At 42.4% G+C, this 20,236-nt stretch overlaps 1 protein-coding gene across 1 annotated transcript; it reads right to left on the reverse strand.

Moving 5' to 3' along the window:
- Positions 1-4,674: 4,674 nt before the first annotated feature.
- CHMP2B (charged multivesicular body protein 2B) lies at positions 4,675-19,560 on the reverse strand. The gene is made up of 6 exons (XM_090059609.1): positions 19,406-19,560; positions 16,318-16,409; positions 11,991-12,185; positions 8,926-9,028; positions 6,648-6,754; positions 4,675-6,487 (listed from the first exon to the last, which is right to left on the reverse strand). Exons 1-6 carry the CDS (start codon positions 19,437-19,439, stop codon positions 6,374-6,376), a joined length of 645 nt encoding a protein of 214 aa, XP_089915735.1. The 5' UTR covers positions 19,440-19,560; the 3' UTR covers positions 4,675-6,373.
- Between the last annotated feature and the right edge of the window lie 676 nt (positions 19,561-20,236).

Raw genomic sequence — 20,236 nt, forward strand, 5'->3', positions numbered from 1 at the left:
TTCTAAGAACAGGCTTTTCAGAGTGAGGATGAACTGTAGTTGCTGAATCAAAGAACACAGGAAACAGCTGTGAATATTACTAGGATGGAGACATTACAGAAGCATGCTGACTACAACCTTAACTGTAGCAGAATGTATTTTAAGACATCTCAATTACTGACATTCTAGCGCGTGATATATCCCAATCCACAGTCTAATCCACTTGGACTGGTTCTGAGTGAAAATTAGTCCCAAATACTAAGAAGCATCTTGCTGCTTTATAAATGCCTTAAATCTAGGTACATCAAAACTTTAATTTATGGTATACTCAAACTGGGAATATGGTGCTTTGCCTTTACTCTGTTGAGAATGTGCCTTAGAAAAGAAACCTAGGGAGATGGCCGTGTCAGGCTTCTCTATGCATACATCTGTTCCTGATCAACTCTGTGTGTGGAATAAGTTAAATAGGAAGGTGGCATGCTTACTCTAGAATAAAATTGTCCACACGTGGAGATATTCAGGAACAGCTTTTGTACTTTGATTCATACTCTCTATTAATCCATATTAGTTTTCAGGTGAAGACAAGCCTGTATAGCCATCTTCTGGTCTACGGCCAAAGTGGTGTCATAACTCCATCTCCTTGGAGGCAAGGGAGTGTAGGAAACTGAAACAATGACAACAGCACTTAACAGTAACAGATAGTCATGCAATCTCTTTAACACGGCTCTCATTAATTAGCATTACAAGAAGTAATGTTTGTACATTTCAAGCTTAGTCTTTTCCCAAGACTCAAATTAAAAGAACAAACATACAAGGTAAGATAAAATTCATTTTTTATGAAATGAACTTGACGAGTTTAAAAAAAAAAAAAAAATTAGATAATGGATCCAGAAAGAAAAGGTTAGGATGTTCAAGGCCACTATAAGTGTCCATACCAAAGAGAAAGTATTCACCCTAATGCCCCCTGAGTACTTTAGCAGTTATGGGAGTCATCCTAGGCACATTAAATCAAGGAATATAGGGCACGACTGTATGTTTACTGCAGAGCTGACTAATTAGCTCTGCAATAAATGTCTCGGCATCACAAGAAACTAATAAACTCCACAGCAGGGTAGTACTTGTAAATACAAATACTACCCTGATGCAGTTTTTTATGCTGCAGCACATGTGTAGATGCTGATGCCTTGCAGGCTGGGCACGAGGGTGTTTCAGTGAATGGGCTGCCTGCCGGCTAGCTCCACACTGAAGCTCCCTTGTTACCTCAGCCAGCCCCTCCGCAGCATGCTGAGCCAGATAAGAGCAGCCTCAGACTAGCAGGCTGACACCCCACTCCTTCCCTCCCACCCCCATGAGACCCCTGCCAGCTGAGGCTGCTCCAACCCAGCTCAAGGTGCTGCAGTTCCAGGTGTACATGTAAACCTGGTGCCCAGGAGCAATAAAATCCAGCATGATATGCATCAGAGTTTATTATGTCATATTAATATGCATGTGTAGATGTGCTCAGTCTTCTGAATTAAGCCAAAGTATTTTCATGAAGGAATTGTTGTGGTGTTATGTATTTCAATATAAAAGACTGTGGATTGTTAAAGTTGGGGCGGGGGGGGGGCAGGGATTCCATCCCCCTGCTCACTGGAACATGTTATGCATGGGACTTTTAATTGTTCCAATCTACAGGTTATTTGAACAAGCCTCCCACAGTAGAATAATACCAGTTTTCTAAGATTAAACCTCAGCCTTTACCTACATGTGGCCTACTGACAGAAATGCACTTTCCTAAGAAAATGGGAACATTAAGAGACAAATGGAATGCAATGTCTTAGAATTGTAACCTTTGATGATTTTGCTATTTAATGTAGAAGTGTTGTGTAATATATTGCATTATGCATACATGGAAAAACTTACACTGTGGTATATAAAATTATTTTGCCAGAAGAAAAGAGGCTTTATACAAGAAATTGTAACCTTAGCCTTTTTTGCCACAAAATAAAGTATAATTTATACATATTTGGTACTAAAGGTAAAAAGCTTATATTTTGGTAGCTTGTCATTTTCTCAATACGCGGCAAGAGTTAAGTCTCAGCTGCCAGCACCAAACTGAGAATCCCATTGTTCAAGAAAGTTTTTATGGCTGGAGGTTAACATCAGAGGCATAACAATATAAAAAGAAACAAGACACAATGCCATGTTCATGCAATGGAAAACAAATGCTTAATTAAATGAAGCAGCTTGTGTCCAAAAACATCTAGATACTTGTTACAGAAATACTAACAAAGGCAGGCATTTATTTCAGAACACCATTCTGCAGCTCTGAACTATACACCCAGATCTCTGGCCCTGTCAATCCCTTCTCTAAGAACAACTTATGATTTGGTGGTTGCTACTGATCATCCTGTCTGGCTTAATTTTTTCCTGCATGCTCTTCTCAAAGTTGTAAGCAGCTGAGCTCATTAGGTGGTGAATTGCATTTGTACCTCTATTCCTCTCCCCAGGAAAACTTTTCTTGAAGTAATCCTGAAGTGGTGCTTAACAGGTGCTATTAAACATCTTTATCAATGATTTGGATGCTGGGATGAAGAGCTCACTTCACCCCAGCCAAGTTTGCAGATGACACCAAGTTATGAGGAAGCATGGTCACGCTTGAAGATAGGCTACAGATACTCCACCTGGGGATGAACAACCCCTTACACACCTACAGGCTTGGTGCCACCAAAAACTGATCAGCACCACGAACAAAAGGGACCTGGGGGTAATAATAGACCACAATATGAATATGAGCCAGCAGTGCAACACTGTTGCCAGCAGGGCAACTACTACTCTGGCATGCATCAATTGATGCATTTCCAGCAAAACCAGGAAAGTGATTCTTCCACTCCACTCTGCTGGAGTAGTGTGTCCAGTTCTGGGCATCGCACTTTAACAAGGACATGGTAAAACTTGAATGTCCAGAGAAGGGCCACCCATATGATCAGAGACTTGCATGGCCAGCCAGATGAGGAAAGGCTGAGGGAGCTGGGACCCTTCAGCCTGAGAAAGAGAAGGCTAGGAGGGGACTTGGTAGCAGCTTACCCCTATATCAGAGATGTACATCAAGGACTCGGTGAACAACTGCTCATCAGGGCACCCTTAGGGAAAACCAGGAGTAATGACCACAAATGCCTGGAAGACTGTTTCAGGCTCAAAATTAGGAAAAACTACTTCACAGTTAGTGTCCAGACTGTGGAAGAAGCTCTCTTCAGAGGTGGTGCAATCACCTACCCTGGAAATCTTCTAAAGAAGACTAGACAGTCACCTTGCTAGAGTCACCTGATCCCAGCTGTTTTTCCTGCCTGGTGCAGGAGGCTAGACCTGATGATCTTCTGAGGTCCCTTCCAGCCTTACAATTTATGAATCTGTGAAACTAGGTAGTGAAAGAAATAAAAAGTTCTGCAGTAGGTGTTTTCACTGAGAATAAGGGCTAACGAGCTCTGTGAGTTCACTCAGATGACTATTTTAGGAAGAACTATTAAGTAAACCTGTCGTTCTTAATGGTGTATTTCAGGGCTTTTCAACCTTTTTTTGTTGGGGTACCCCCAGCAGCCAGTCAATGAGTGGAGGGGGGGTCCCCCAGTGGCTGGTCAATAAGCAGGGGGAGGGTACCCTGTGCAGTGCTGAAACCAAAAGTGTCACCGGCTTCTCTGTGCTGCTGCCGTGTACCCCATGGGGCCTTGCAAAGTACCCCCGGTTGAAAACTCCTGGTGTATTTCATTTGGGATACAGGACTGTCAATATACAGTGTTATTTTAAAATATTGTTCTGACAAATGTACTTAGAAAACTAGTGAGAAGAGTAAGGGCATAATGGGTAAGCCATACTACCTTTTGCCTTGCAACCAAAAGATTTTAAAAACTGGACTGAGCTGCAAAGACTTAAAGCAAAATTTGAGGTTACAGAAAATAGTATCTGAATTACTAAATAGACATTAGAACCGTCTATAGGACAGTGTTCTCTTGCATTTTTGATAGTTACGGTATAGTGATTCAACAGAACTTATCAAAACAGTATTATGCTGCACTCATGTTGATTAAAAAGAAAAAAGTTAAACATCACCCCCTTCAAAGCACATTCAACATCCTAACTTCTGTAATTTCTCTTGGCCTTCACTGTCCCTGCAGCTCCACTTCACTGCCAAGGTTTAAATTATGGCAGGGGAGAGGGAGCAGCTTGCTATAGCAAGGAAAAAGATGTGTTAGCTTTCTATCATAGATGGCATTATGCTTGATGCTAATTTATGCATTTTGTATTCTCAGGTGAAAGATACATTAGAAATGCCCTATTAACCAAAACTACAAAATTGGTTTACAGTAGCATGACTTCATTGTATAGATCTGAACTACTAAATAATTATTCACAACTTGTACTGATAATGTAGGACCAGGTTTCCATTCATCCAGGGTATTACATCTTGGAGTCAGATGTCCTGAGAAACACTGAAGAGGAAAGCATGCCTGGAGTTCTTAGCTCCCACATATTTTTAGAGCCCAAAGAACCTTTTCTTAGTCTAAGTTTGTACAGGTAGTAAGTGTATGCAACAAACACATGCATGACCAACAGCACCAGTCACACTAAAACACTTGCAGAATCCATGCCCAAGTGGCCTTAACAATAGGAAGTTTCAAGCAAGTCCATTAAAAGATGACTTACCATGAAGAACAGAGCTTCCATGGGAATAAAAGCTTTTATTAGATTTTTACAAAATAAGTTGTTTAAACAAAAACACTCCAAATTATGTCCCACCCACTAGGTTATAAACTCTCAGTGTAATCCACATTTTCCAGTGAAAGCAACAGTTCTGCATTCTGACATAGAAACCAAAGATCTGGGCTCACAAACTTTGATTAGAAGTCTTTATTTCCCTGTTCAATTTTGCATTAGTAGATGATGAGACAATGGTAGTTTTACTGACTCAGGCCTCCTCCTTTCTTTACTTTCTATTTAGAATCTAAATAGATTACATTTCTTTCACTAACATATTATTCCCCTGAAAGTTAGTATCATATAAGATCAAAATCATTCAGTCCAGAGACCCCAGGAAGTCTCCACAGAATCTGAGCGTTTTCCTATTATTTAGACTATTTTCTTGGTAAGTCCTCTAAACATAGGGAAAACAATTTCATCCTGATAACTGTAAGCTTTAGATTTATCCTCTCAGTATGCAATTGAATAAGCCTTAGTAAATAACATTTTTGAACACCATCATCCCCTATTAAGAAATACTGTAAAATATTTACAAATGAGATTTCAGGACGGATCCCATTTTGCAAGTGCTAAAGTAGTATATGTACAAACTTCAACACTGGCTGCTATCAAGTGTACCTGGAATTTTAATAGTGCTTTGTAATTGGTGGTAACTGACTTAACAGTAGTTACTTCACCCCTTGCAGATAAATTTTGCAAAATCAGAGTATGACAAGGCTATATACATAAAGGCACAAAACTTCTATTGAAGTTAGCTATGTTACAGTACAATAAAGTTTAGTCAGTGCCTTTCATGCAAACATTTCATTAAAAACCCATATAGAGTCCATTCTTCTTCCACTGAAGCCAAAGGGAGCCAGATTCCCCCATAACCTTCAGTAAGAATCCAACTGATTATGATTGAATTCACTCGTACGTACACTTTAAAGAAATATATAGAAAAGCTACTACTACTTAAACTTACTAGAATGCTAAGGTTATTTCTCACTAAAAAGGACTGAATCTGTCTTCCAAACAAAAAGGCAATGTGAAGTTTCATTTGTGAGAGGATAATAGATTAAGACCCTTCCAGTGGTGACGGCTTTAAAGGGATCCATGCTGTAAGAGACAAAGAGACACTGCCAACAGTCATAGGATGGGACCAGGTTCAAAAAGGTTCAAAGGAAACAGATAATGGACTATTAGCAGTACTGTTATTTTTCCAAGTCTCCTTGCTACCTGATATCCTGCAAGCTGGAAAAACTAAGGGCTGCACAAGGAAAAATGTTTGGGATAAAAAAAACAAAACAAAACAAAAAACAGATCTCTATGTAACATAAGCTTAATTCAGGTCTGGAGTAAATAAATGCCTCTGTTACAATTAGATCTCAGTTCGGTCCAGTACTTAAAAATCTTGCATTCAACAAACACAAAAATTGTATGTACCTATCAACGTCAAGTCATTTAAAGCAGCTTTTCCAACAACTTGAGGAATTCACTGAACTGATAATGCTTCTCTGGCAAAAAGATTTAAAGCATTTCTTGGTGCAACTCAAGTTGTCATTTCTGAAGCCTTCAATTTTCTTGGGAAAAATAATCAGTTGTGCTGAAAGAAAGTGTGCACATTTCACAAATCTGCAGCTGAATAATTATTATAAGGAGACTGCACATTATCATAAAGCTAATCTACTCCTAAGGCTTTGAGCTGCCGTTCAATCTCTTCATCAGAAATGGTGGTAGCTTTAGATGTTGATGCAGATGGTAAGCCTCTGGCAGCTGATGGAGCTTTGGCCATCTGCAGAAGACAAAGACAACACACTTAGTTCAAACAACACATAGTGCGATCAGCTGAAAGCCATTTAACGGAATTATTTATCTGAAATATTTTAAAGGGTGGGGGGAGGTGGAGGCAGAAGGGTTTCTGACCTTATCCCAAAGAACAATTTCTTCCATACCTTGCCAGAGATCTCAATTCCAATTTCATCTAGCACCTGATTCACAATATCCTGGCTTTCTTCTTCATCATCAGAAGCATCAAAAATGTCATCTAGAGTGTTATTAACTTGGAAGGAAAATGAAATAAAGTCAGTTTGTAAAGCAAGATTAAACGAAATGAAAGCAAAAGAAACTAGAAGACACATGATACCTGATTTTAGCATGCAGCCACAGTACCACTAAGTAAGGTATAAATGGTATGAAGTTCTTGTTTTTAAACTAGCCTCTCCAGGAGTGCCATCCAATAGCATTCTGCACAAGTAAGGCACCAGTACTTTATGTAATAGAGATTTGGTTTCACCATTTTGTACATGAGATTTAAGTTGTGAATATTATCATTTAGATTTAAAGAGCAAGCCACTTAAACTTATGCATGCCTTGAATATCTCATTCGTTCCACCAAAACCAACAAAGTTGTTCTGTATACTCTTTGCCCCCTACCTACCCAAACTACAAAAATCCAGCTTTGCGGTGCTGGTGCAATACTGTCCAACAGTATTAATTCTCATCCAGTACAACTGATGCAGTGGTAGGGGTTAGGATAAGGTTATGTTAACATTAGGAAGTTCAGTTTAGTCTCAGGGAAGTGGAGGGCTGCAATTATCAAGGAGGTAACTATCATAGCTTAAGACATTTAAGAAAAACAACCAGCTGAAAAACTCAGCAGTCCCTAAATGATGCTCCAATTTAAACCCCCAAACTTGAAAAAAAAATCTAGTACCTAGAAAGGTAAACATGAAAAGCAAGAAAGTCAGCCCTTTAATAACCCAGCTAACAAAATAATGGTAACACTTCAATGTAAAGGATGGCTTTTTATTCTCAAACCGTTTGATACACGTCCCCCACCACTGACATCAAGGGTATGATTTCACTGTTTTTTATTATATTATCTGATCTGTTTTAGACTCATAAATTGTAAGGCTGGAAGGGACCTTGGAAGATCATTGGGTCCAGCCCCCTGCATCAAGCAGGAAAAACAACTGAGGGGGTCAGGTGACCCCCAGCAAGGAGACTGTCTAGTATCCTTTTGAAGATTTCCAGGGTAGGTGATTGCACTACCTCTGGAGGGAGCTTATTCCACAATTTGGACAGCCCAACAGTGAGAGAGTTTTTCCTAATGTTGAGCCCGAATCTATCTTCCAAGAGTCTGTGGCCATTACTCCTGGTTTTCCCCTCGCATCCCCTGGTGAACAGTTGCTCACCGAGCCTTTGATGTACTCCCCTAGTGTAGTGGTAAGCTGCCTACCAAATCCCCTCTCAGCCTTCTTTTCCTCAGGCTGAAGAGTCCCAGATGCCTCAGCCTTTCCTCGTATGGCTTGCCTTTTAAGACTGATCATGTGTGTGGTTCTTCTTGGACTCTCTCAAGCTTGTCCACATCTTTGTTAAAGTGTGGTGCCTTTAACTTTGTTAAAGCTGCAGTCTCACCAGTGCTGAGTAGAGCAGAACAATCACCTTCTTGGTTTTGCTGGAGATGCTTCAATTAATGCATGCCAGATATTATTTGCTCTACTGACTACAGCATTGCACTGCTGGTTCATATTCATAGTTTGGTCTATTATTATCCCCCAGCTCCCTTTCATTTCACTTTCCATATAAAGTGTAGCAACTGCAGCAAAAGGTAATTCTCAGAGCTCCTGCCCTCTCAACTCCTTGCACATTCCATATAACTGTGATAGTTGCAAGTCAAAAAGCCTATCAAGGCTGTTCTCATTTGCAGACATATCCAAATCTTGAAGTCAGATCCTTCCACACAAGAAGCACATTGTGTGTTACTCCTACTGTTCTCTTTTTGCAATACAGTACCTACTCTCCTTTCCTCATACCACTTAACAAGTTTCTACTATACCTGGGGGAAAAAACCAAAACAATACTTTTTCAGTTATTCCGCATTACTTGAACTTCTGGTTGTTGACATTCAGTCTACTCAATTCTTGCTATAGTAGTTGTTTCCCCTCTCTCAACTAAGTTTTACCTCCAATTTTATTGGAGATCTTAAATGTTGTAGATGAAATGGAGTATAATCAATACTTGTCAAATGCATAAAATCACCAGACTAAGAAAGTTAAATATTGTTGCCTTTGTTCCCTTTTTTCCATCGTTTGTTGACAGTAATCTCGTGTGTTAATTAGTACTTGTAAAAAAATCCCACTTCTGGATATTAAATTAGCTGTACCTCTACGTGGCCTGGCATTATGCATGCTTGCTGAAGCAAATAATTTACTAGAATACACAACTTACTCATTTCTTCAGTCATTTCCATCTTCATATTTTCCTTCTGGAAATTCTGCATAGTTTGCAATGTCTTTTGTGGGTCCATCTTCTTGTTAACTGCCTGCATTGTCTAATAATATTGGGAAATATTAATAATTAGCCATACAACATAATGCCATACAAATATATGCAGGACACTAATATATGATTCAGGACTAAGGCAATTTGTAACCTACCAAATCTGGGACCAGATTCTGTGTTTTTAAGACCAGAAGTTCACGATGTTTTAGAGTGAGGGGGAACTTTAACAGAGCTTAGCTCCAAGCACAGGCCACTTCCAACCTGGCTCAGGTCATTACTGCACCCACCCCCCTCACTTCCCACCACATCTTCTGACCACCTGAGAAAAGACCTCTACTACCAAAAGCCCCCCGACCATGGGCCCTAGGTTGCCAATCCTTATTCTAGGCACTGAGAGCTCCCAGTTTTGTGGAAGCTGTGGTAGGGAGCAATTGTGCAATCCACATCTAGTCATTTATGTTACAGGTTACTAGCGTAATGAGTGCTGCCGTATCACTACCAAAGTGAGCTGAAATTAGGAAGCTTGTTTGACTTGCTGGACCAGCTTGGGAAGAAGACAGGAAAAGCTTTTTAATTTCTTAAGTAATTGTTCAACAGGCAAATGGCAACAGGATTCTAGTTAGCTAGGGACAACGTCATCACTCACCACTAGGAAAAAGGGTATTACATCTCTGACATTTCTTTACATATTATTATTTAGTGGCAGACTTTTCTCTGAATAGCAAATGTCAAACTGTTCAGCTAGAAATTATTGAACATTTGCTATCACTTGGCTAACATCTGCTGCACTCTACTGAACCTTACTCATTGTTATACCACAACTCTACAGTACTGTCCTTATTAATGGTAGTAATTCATCCATGCAGCAGCACCTTCTTTTCCAGTTCCTTTTATATGAAATTATGGTATTCCTCCACAGAAAAAAAAAAAAAGCTTCCAGCTTAAACATTTTTGATGGAAGCAAAATGAAAAAACCCACAATAGATGCTTCTGGAAGAGGTAAAAAATAGATTAGTTTTAAAGGATGCTATCAGGTATTAACACATCAAGTAGTGACATGTTAGACAACCTTAGAACTAGAGACTTTAAGGAAGGATTGTCTATATTGTCTGATCTTGTTTAAAATAAGGAAACTAAAGCCCTGTATTCCATATTCAAATAGAGCACTGTATCAGTAAATATATATTTTTTCCCCTGGGAAAACCACACACTATATATGGAGAGAAACAAGTCTTATGAATCATTCCTTTCTCTAATCCATGTCTATAGTGATATACGGCACTTTCCTTGGCACAAAAATCTTATGCCTGATACAGAATTCATGTAGCTTCAGAAAAGAACGCAAATCATATCCATTATTAAAATACAGTGTAGTTTTCTTGCAGACATAAATTTCAGATTACTTTAATACAAGCCAGTTTTTAGAGAAGACATTGGAAATGTTTTATTCATTTTGTTTGTTGAAGAAGCTAGACAATTAATGTTGTATGAACATTTACACTTTATAGTAGAGGTGCACCAATATGTCAGTCTGATACTGGATTGGTACCGATATAAAGAAAATGGACTATATTGGAAATCAGGCTGAAGTGGCCGATAATTTGGCCGAGAAATGCCCATGCGTGCACGCAGCCACAGTGCAGCATCCAGGCAGCAAGGAGCACAGCTTGGCAGCTGGTAAGTCTGTTGTGGTGGAAGGGGAGGGGGAAAGGAGGGAAGGGGCATGGGGGGCAGATCAATGGGCCCCGCAGTGATGGAGGGAGTGGGGCTGGGGCAGGTGCTGCACAGCCGGGGCAAGGCAGGCATGGGATGGAGCCGTGGCTCGTCTGGGGGAAGGGGGTCAGGGGTACTCCCGCCACTGAGCACCGCTCATCTGGGAGAGCACAGGGGGCGAGTGGGCATGTGCCCCAGATCTGCGTGGGGTAGGCCAAGTGGACTGCAGTTGTTGCACTCAGGGCAAGCAATGGCGGTAGTGCTGGGAGGGAGCTACAGGGGAGCTCCAGCAAAATTTGGGGTGGCTGGAGCTCCTCCCTATTGCCCCCCTCCAGGTGCTGCTGCTGCCTGTCCCAAGCATGGACCAGTGCAGCCCTCAGCCCGAGCTGTAGCCTGCTCTGCCCCACTCCATGCAGATCTGGGGGCACACGGACCCCCATGCCCTCTTGGACGAATGGCGCACAACAGTGGGAGCCACCCTCCCTTCTCCGCACCCCCTGGACGAGCTGCAGCTCTGCCCTGTGCCCATCCTGCCCCAACTGGGCAGCACCTACCCTAGTCCCAGGCCCAGACTCTAGGCAAGCCAGATCAAACTAGTGTGATGCCTATTCTGAGCATGAGCTGCACTCAGCGTGGGGGCACGCTGAACTTAAAGCAGAGCACTAGTTTGGTTTTTTTTCCCCCCACTTCTGTAAGTAGCCTTTATGAAGCGATATTATTTCTGCATATGAGAGAAAAAAAATTAAACAATTTTCTGGATGTGCAGGAAGTGAGGATGAAAGGAATTCCTAAGCTCTTTAAAAATGTCAGCAAGAGAGTAATGCCCTAGTTTTCACACCAGCCATCTATGACACATTGCCTTGATTTCTAGAATCAGTCTGCCCTACTTTGGCTTTATCTAGAGACTGTTTAAATGACAGATTTTGAAGGCAGATATTTACATGGTTGCAAGGATTTTAATTTTTGCACTACAGGAGCCTTTCCTTTTCATGAGAGTGCTGTTTCATTCATTTTAATCATTATGCACCAGAATTTAACATTTTTATAGGCCTGGTCAAAGATATTTATAAAAATCAACTGTGTTGAAGCAACCTAGTTATTTAACACAACAGGTACTGACCAAGAAAATATGACTGATTACTTGCAAGTTACTTGCATTGTGCAGTAGTACAGCTAGCAATTAAGATGTTGCATCTGCATCTCTGAATAAACTTAAACAAAAAATACAAACTCAATTTGTCAAAACTTGTCAACAGATGAATTACAGTTTACATATTTATACCCATTTAACTCCTTACTTTTGCTGTAGTTGACATAGCTCCTGCCATCTTCATCTGTGAGTTCATCACTTTTGTTTGAGTTGACATTGAGGTAACTTTTGAACTAACAGCATAGGTTCGATTTTTCTGTTTTCGCAGTTGCACAAGCTGTTTTGCTAGAACTTTACAGGCTTCTTTATTACCGGTCTTAGCCATTTTCTTTATTTCCAGTTCCTGTTTTCAAGAAATAAATCATTTATATTTGCACAGCACAAATCTTATTAAAGAGAATTATCTTATTAAAAAGAGTTAATAAATTCTAGGACAGACAAGTTAGCTACAGGTACCAAAACCATCCCTGTGATGATGGAGGCATCAGCAAAGTTGCAAGAACATTTTCCTTCAGCTTTCTAGCAAGAGTATAGTGAACATATGGTAAACATAGTATTCCTTTACTCCAAGTATGATTCATGTTATATTGTGGAAAGATGTACTTCCATGATACAAAATGACGTGTAGACAGATCCTGTATATGGTGCCAAAGTTTATTTTTCCAGGGGATCATTTAGGCTGCAAATAATATGAAAGTTGACAAATGTATCTGTTCAGAACTAAACACACAACCAGCATGAATGTTAGCTCACTTCCTTCTTGGTCTTTCAAACTGTCCTTTTGTTCATTTGCCATAGCCTACTGGCAATACAACTAACAAAGGACACACTGACAAAAACTGAAGGGCTAGAGTAGTCTGTAGATCCAAGGAAGTCTTTATTCTGCCCCATATTTATATATCATTAGGGATTGTCTTTTCTTTGGAATGTTTCTGTTTCTGCAGTTGCACAGGCTGTTTTGCTAGACCATTGCTGGTTTTAATCATTTTCTTTATTTCTAGCAAATTATATAAAAGTTATATGTGGAACTGTTAAAGCTGAGGATCCTCCTCATGCATTTACTTGGGTCAGCCTTACCATGCATGTACTAAGTGCCCTCTCTAATACCACATCTTAAATAGTGAAACCTGGCTCAGGTCTTTTCTGTGAAATTCTACTACTATTCTGGGGAATAGAGAGTGACCTAACAAAAGCAGAAAATGCTTTGCAAATATCACTAACTTGACTGGTTTGCTTATTTGTTTTAACACAGGATAAGCGACTCAATTTGATTTGGGATTCAATAATATCATACAACCCCCATACCAAGCAATTATTTGCTAATAAAGAAAGAAAAATGTTCCCCCTTAATATGAAATAATGTGACTTCAGGAACATACACAGCTCATATATGTCCAACTGTATGATAATACTTTGCCAGGTAAGCAATGTTTAATTAGGAGAATACAGCTACAGGTGGTAAAGCACCTGCCACAGGAGAGAAGTGCTTCATCCTCCAGCAGTGGAAGTCCAAAGGGCTGATGTGAAGATCAGTCACCAGGTTACAATAGGTAAGCACAGAAAAACAAGCACTGAGAGAGACAAGAAGCTCCAAAACCAGTGTTAATTATCTCATTCCTCTTTAAATACTATCCTGCAATCAGAAGTATAATATTATTTAGGTAGGTGGGGGCCAACCTTTTTGGCAGTTGTGCCACAGATTAGCCCTGCACACTCCCTGGTTGCCATTCACTTTATCCTGCCTGACCTGCTGCTCTGCTTTCTGCTCCTTGCCCTGCCACTGTGTTGCTTGTATCCTCCCGATCTGGTGCATGCCACTCATGCCATTTGTATTACTCATGCAAGAGGTTGGCAATCCCCAGTTTAGATACTGGATTACTGAAAGAGAACTATGTTAATATTGGTATGTTAATCTGACATAAGGGATGTATAAAAAGTAATTTATTTATGACACCTGTTCATGTAAGATTTCATAGGAGATGCAAGTATACCAAAGAAAACAGAAACATGCAAGTGAAAAGTACCCATGACCATTAGGCAAGTACTGTGGTATGAAAAACATGAGTCCTCTTTGTACCTATCAAGACAGTTTATGAGCTTGTGAAGAGGGCAATTTTCTCTAGATGCCCAAAATGTCACCAAAGTGGTCATATTCTTTAATTGCGTCTCCAATACTGTACATAAATTAGGACCTATTTTAGCTGCTGGAGCAATGACATGGCAAAGCATATTTGCCATGATATGCATGTGATGATATTTTTCAAAGCAGTAGCATAATAAACTTTAAGAAATATTAATTTTTCCTATCAGGAGTACTGCTATCCCACATTTAGTCTGTAAAGAACACTTTCAAAATGAAACACCAATATAAATGCCATACATTATTAAACTATTACAAATACAATCTATGCCAGAGAATCGCATGGATAATTTATTCATAATTAACATTAGTTTTGCAAATAAAAACAAGGCAACTGATGTTCCTTTAGTGGCAAGGCTATTAAGCTCTGGCCCAGATTAACTCTTTGAAGCTCCTGGCATGCTACAAGATAAGAAAAAATATTACCCACTACAACTTTTTACTTCCCCATAAGCTGGAGATTTGAAGGTGTGAAGACAACTTGATTTTAGGCAGTAACCACTGCTAGCAGCATGCATGCCACATGTGGCATGTACAGCAAGGGACAGGGATGAGACAAGCTAGGGATGGGGGTAGGTCTGAATCAGGGAGGAGAAGACAGAGCAGGCCAGGGACTGGGGTTGGAGGAGTACATTGCAGCTCTTTGGGCTTGCACTGTCACAACAGGAGTCCAGCAAGGGGCCAGGGTGACATAGCCCATCCTGCTTGCTGCATCCTACTCAACTGTTTGACTATGCTGTAGAAAACCTGGCCCAGCCAGTCCCTCCTGGTCTGGTTGGGAATTGCCCTATGCAACTAAGCAAATGAGCTGGTGAGAAGGATAGAGGTGGAGGGCACAGGGGAAAAGGGAGAAGAGATGTGTGTGGGAGAGAAATCAGACCAGCACTACCCAGTTATAGGAGCCAGGCATATGACACAGCAGCAGTTGCAGCTGCAACCTTTGCCTTCCTTAGAGAGTTAAAACTGACCACTCTCCTTCCCTTTTACTACCCTGTAGCATGTGGCAACCCCCCACATACTTAAGACCACAGAAGGGTTTTTGCATAGGGTACAAGCTAGTTAGTTATGCCTCTACCCAGGTCTACCTTGCCTGGCAATCCCAGACTAAAACCTAAATGCCTGCAGCCAGCTCCAAGTCTAGGAAGCCTAGAATGAGAGCTGATGCTGCCCCTCACCAAGCACTCAATGCTGGCTGCCCCCAGAAACACAGCAGGATGCCCCTCATGTAGCCTCTCACACCCTGTTGCTGCCCAATATACCTGGACCCAGACTTTCAGTGTCATGGCCCCACAGAGAGCACTGCCCCAGAGACAGCCTTCAGGGACACCTTGTCCCAGTGCCCCATGGAATTGCTCAGACCAGAAGAGTGCTGCCTAACAGGGCCCTGAGGGTATAACTGGGGGCAACCCCATTAAGAGTGTTCCTGCTGAAGCAGCTCCCCAGTGAAGAGGGATGGGGGGTAGGAGGGAAAGAGGCAGAATGCATCCCCAGGCATGGAAGCACCAGCTGGTGCAGATCATATGGTACTGAAGGCAGCAGAGTGTCAGGAAACAGGGCCTTGCTTGTTCCGTCTCATGGGAAGCACAGGCCCTGAAGGAACCATTAGGCACATGGCAAAACCATCAATGAAAGTACCTTTGCATACAGCCTCACAAGGTGCCTCAATGGGGGCTGTCACAGGAGAAAGACACCTGTTACAGCTGGTGCAATTAGCTGCTGACAAGGGACATGAAACCCCCAGGCCCTGAGACTCCCTTGCTATATGCCTCACACACAACTAGTGTGCAGCAGCGCTTTTCCTAACCTCTTCAAAATGTTTTTCCTTTTTGCCTCTTTAATTCTCATCTCTCAAGTGATGCCAAGTAGTGCTCTGGCCAATCACAGGACATGTGTCACAGGCAGGCAGCTATGTGTAGCATGTGAGCCTCAGAGCAGAGCAATGGCAGAATGCTTCTGAGGAGGCTTCACTGCTAAGAGCCACTTCGCTGGCCCCACAGCTGCTGCCAAATTAAGGGCTTTAGATCCTCTCACCATATAAAACTGCAGTAGTTATGGGGCCAAAGACTCAAAACCCTCTGCCTAAGGGTACAGTTTCTATCAGGTATGTTTCTGGGGAGCCTAGATCAAAATGGCACTTAAGGAGAGGGAGGCAATTTGTGGTACACCTGCCAAAAACTGTGATCACCATTGTCCTATAGCTTAATAAACTTACCAATGGGAAAGATGAGCCTTTGAAAATTAACACATGATTAATTCATTTTTGCCTGTTATTTAAGTTCTCCCTGAAAATATGTTGTTTTTTAAAAGTTGAGCTAAAAGTCACTGCTCTGCTTACCAATTGTTTTTCTTGTTTCTCCAAGGCTGCTCGATCTCTTGTTATAGCCCTCTGTGTACCTCTTAACTCTCGATTTTGTTCCTTTATTATATCTGAAAAGGAAATATTAAGAGTTGGGAAAATTCTGCTACGTTAGCAAAACACCAGGGTAAAGCATGTGGTGAAAACCTGCAATTTATTGGAAAGTTCCCTTTCCCCACATTGATTTTTATCAGAAAAACACTGGCCTACTGAGAGCAGGAATGAAAAAATATATGCAGGGTTGGCAGAATATAAGTTTACAAGTCTCCAGTACTATCTTAAATTTCAAATATATATGCCAAATTCTCCTTTTATGGTCACTGTAGCTGAGAGGACTATTTGCCATAATATACCTTTTATAGCCATTGCGAGTCTTTTAATCATGCAGGAAGTATCAAGAAAAACTTAATGTCCACAAAAAGATACGTACCCACACTCCCTTCTTTCAAGGACAAACATAGGTATGGACTATGTACTCAAAACAGTCCCACCTTCACTGCTCGGATTTCATACAGTTTTGAGAGACAGTTGATAGTTGATCGAGTCTATTGGTACTAGATTCATTAAAGTAGTATGTTTGCGTCCATAATGCTGCATACCATACCACAGGAATGAAGCAAATAAACAGCAGTTGATTTCTAATGTGATTAGAAAGCAATTTCTAGTTTTTTAGGTAATATCTCCTCGTATACCTATCTAACCTTAATCTCAAGCAAAAAAAAATGATATAAAATTGTAAGTCAGAAAAATAATGTCACAGAAACAAATCTGGGAAAAGAATAATGCTCCCAAACTACAACTACATCACAGTTTTGTACAGGATGCTGTTATTTCTCATTTAGTTGTGTAACAAGTAAAGTACCATCTAGAGTCTGAATTTTAGTCAGGCATAACTAAAGCATAAGTAGAAACTACAGATATAGCCTTCACCTGAAGTTATATTATTCTTTCCTGAAGAAGAAGGGAAGGAATTCAGGCTGTTCTTTCTCCAGTCTGTAGAGGTATTTTGAGCTATTTAAGGCCAAAATCATTACCATCATACTAGGATTCTGATAGAAACGTTTTTAATGGCATCTTAAAAAACCATATAAAAACCCTCATGGTCAATAACTGTTTTCAACCTGAGATATATGTTCTGAAAAGAAATTCTGAATGTCAAGTGATACTGAAAATGGACTGGCTTACACCTTTATGTTATTGATTCAAAGGTCACCAAAACTGCATTTTCAAGAAACACTTTTCAAAGAGTGTATTTGGAACCAGAACTACAATGGAGGCTATTCTAGCTTTTCTTCAAGCATCAGACATAGGATGTGGCAAAAGTCTTTTTTAAAAGGGGAATGCACAGTCTTTATTTAACTGAGCTTTATAAACACAGAGTAGAAACTATACATGAGCTAGCTTTTTCTCTAAAGACAGTATTCCCTTAGAAAGCTTGCAACAGAGTACAAACTAAACCCAAAGATAGCAATGCACAAGAAATTTAAATAAGTTAGAAGCCAAGGGGAAAAAAAAAATCAGCAGAAGTATTTTCCCCATATTATTTTTGAGTCTATAATCACTAAAAAATATATAAACAGAGCAATAAAATAAGTACATATAGTTTGTATTTATTAATTGTACATTGGCCTTCAGTTGCAGTGACCACAAGATGAGCAACAACCAGAAAGAAACAAGCCAAAAGCTGGACTGTTGGTCTCACTTCAGCCCACCTGAAATGGGAAGGTGCCTTTGGCCATGTCCCAGCAGTAGTTCTCTCAAGCTCCAGGCAGGCTGCCTCTAAATCATATGCAGCTTCACTGTGTTGCTGCAGTTTAGGAGGCAGTCCACACAGACCTGACCTTAGATTCCCCTTTGTGTTTAGGAATCCCAGGTGACCTGAAAGTGTGAAGCCAATTCAGCCCTGCTTAGTCTGATCACCCTATGCAACCAGCCCATTCCAGTCTGCATTACACAGGCCTATCAGGATCACTCTTGCAAGCCCAGGCTAACAAAAAGGCCCCAGGGGGGCTGATCTGACCTCCCTGATCAATGCAGCAGCATCCCCCTCCTCTGCTGATCTGTGCCAGGAGTTTCTTCTAGACAAGAACAGGGAAAAAGGCCAACTTCTGGTGAAAAGCAATCAGCTGAGACCCTGAGGCTGTGTTCAGTTGAACTGTTTTAGGGTGAGGAGCCAGGTGATCCAACTGGTGCATGAACATTTTAAAGCCTTGTGCTAATAAGAGACAAGCAACTCTCCTTCCACAGATAGGCAAGGAAGACACATTTCCAACCAGTAACTCTCAGCCAGGGTGCTCTGGGGTGCCTTAAGGGTGCTGTGGGGTATAAGCACCCATCTACACACAAATGCTGCTTGCAACATCAACCCAGGGATGTCCAAAAGGAGCCCCTAGCTGCTGTCTCCCATCGTTTGTTTTCGTAGCAGGGGGACGTAGCCTCTATCCAGGATCCCTTGAGCCTACATCAACATTTCATAGAAGAGGGGCATTGGCTGCTGTGGTCTCATTTTACCTGTGCAGGTTAAGGGGGTTAAGGTCAGGGCTGACGGTATGCAGAGCTTTGATGATGGATTTGCATGGGACGATTTGGATAGGGCTGACCTTGCCTCTGGCAGGGGGTTGAACTAGCTGACTTCTGGAGGCCCCTTCCCACCCTACTGCTCTATGACTAGGAGGGCTGGCTGCTGTGGTTCTGCTGCTTTCCCCTGGCAGGCTAAGGGGTTAGTCTGTGCTGTGTCACGGTGGATGGCAGGCTTACCTAGACTTCAGCTGCTGCAGCGTACGGGATGATTTGGGCAGGGCTGGCCCTGCCTTGGACTCCATGGCCTCTGCAGTCCCTCCCAGCCCCACTTCCCTATGACAGCAGCAGGGCTGGTTGACCCGCGAGAAGCAGCGGAAGGAAACCCCGGGGCCGCTCCCAGCCGGGCCGGGCCGAGCCCCGCGGAGGTGGGGGGATCCCGCTGCGTCACAGGGGCTCGGGCGCCCCGCACCGCACGCGGGGGGGGGGGGCAGGGCCCTGCCGGGGGTGGGGTGAGGGGAGGGACGCGACCGCCCGGCCGAGGCCTCACCATCCACCGTCTTCTTCTTGAAGAGCGAGGCCATGGCGGCGGCAGGTCCCGGAGCCGCCCGCTCCGCTCGGCGCCAGCTCCGGCCGCTCCTCCCTCAGGTGACCGGGAAGCTGCGGCTCCCCGCCCCTCCCCCCTCCGCGCGGGGTGGGGCTTTTGCGTCGCGTCACCGCCCCGCCCCAAACAAAGGCCGCCCCCGGCGGGGCGGGCTGGGGCAACGTGGTTGGCACGGACGGACCGGAGCCTGGGCACCGCGCCTGGCATGTGCAGGAGCTTCTGGCGCCGACCCCTCGGCGTGTAACCATGCCTGGCATGCATGGGAGCCTCTGACATAGCCCTGGCGCATACAGGAGCTCCTGTAGTTAAAAAAAAAAATTTAAAAGGGGAGAATTAAAAGCTGGCATTTTCGGGGAGGCCTTGAGTCTGTCTAGGGGTGCCTCCCATGTAAAAAGGTTGAGAACTGGTGCATGGGAGGAAGACAGGGGGTGGGGCAGCCCCTTTAGAGATGGGCAGGTTGGGTAGCTGAAACCCCCCTGAAATCTGCAGGGGCACTGCAGAATTGAAGAAGCCTATTCCCACCTTACCTAGGTCCCAGGCAGCTCAAAAGCTGCCCCTGAAATCCTGTGCATTGAGCAGTGCAGTCCTGTTCACACGTGCTTTGTTGCCACCATTCTCAGTACCTTCTAGGACTGATGCAATAATTTAATGCACTGTGAAGCTTCTTGTCTTGCTTTCATGACAACCAGGTCCTAAACACTGGTTATGTTTTCTTGTAATGCCTTTCATTATTTCCTAGAGCATCATAGAGCAGTAGGGCTGGGAGGTACCTCCAGA

Source organism: Crocodylus siamensis, chromosome 1 (assembly GCF_052110815.1).
Source record: "Crocodylus siamensis isolate JL-2025a chromosome 1, ASM5211081v1, whole genome shotgun sequence".
NCBI lineage: Eukaryota > Metazoa > Chordata > Crocodylia > Crocodylidae > Crocodylus > Crocodylus siamensis.

What these genes read in the sequence shown, in the direction of transcription:
- CHMP2B (XM_090059609.1), bottom strand. Translation starts at nt 19,439, where the DNA reads ATGGCCTCGCTCTTCAAGAAGAAGACGGTGGATG. An exon ending in CAAGAAGAAGACGGTGGATG is followed by an intron (nt 16,410 to 19,405) that starts GTGAGGCCTCGG and finishes TTTCCTTTTCAG; the next exon opens with ATATAATAAAGGAACAAAAT. An exon ending in GGAAATGACTGAAGAAATGA is followed by an intron (nt 6,755 to 8,925) that starts GTAAGTTGTGTA and finishes TTTCCTTCCAAG; the next exon opens with TTAATAACACTCTAGATGAC.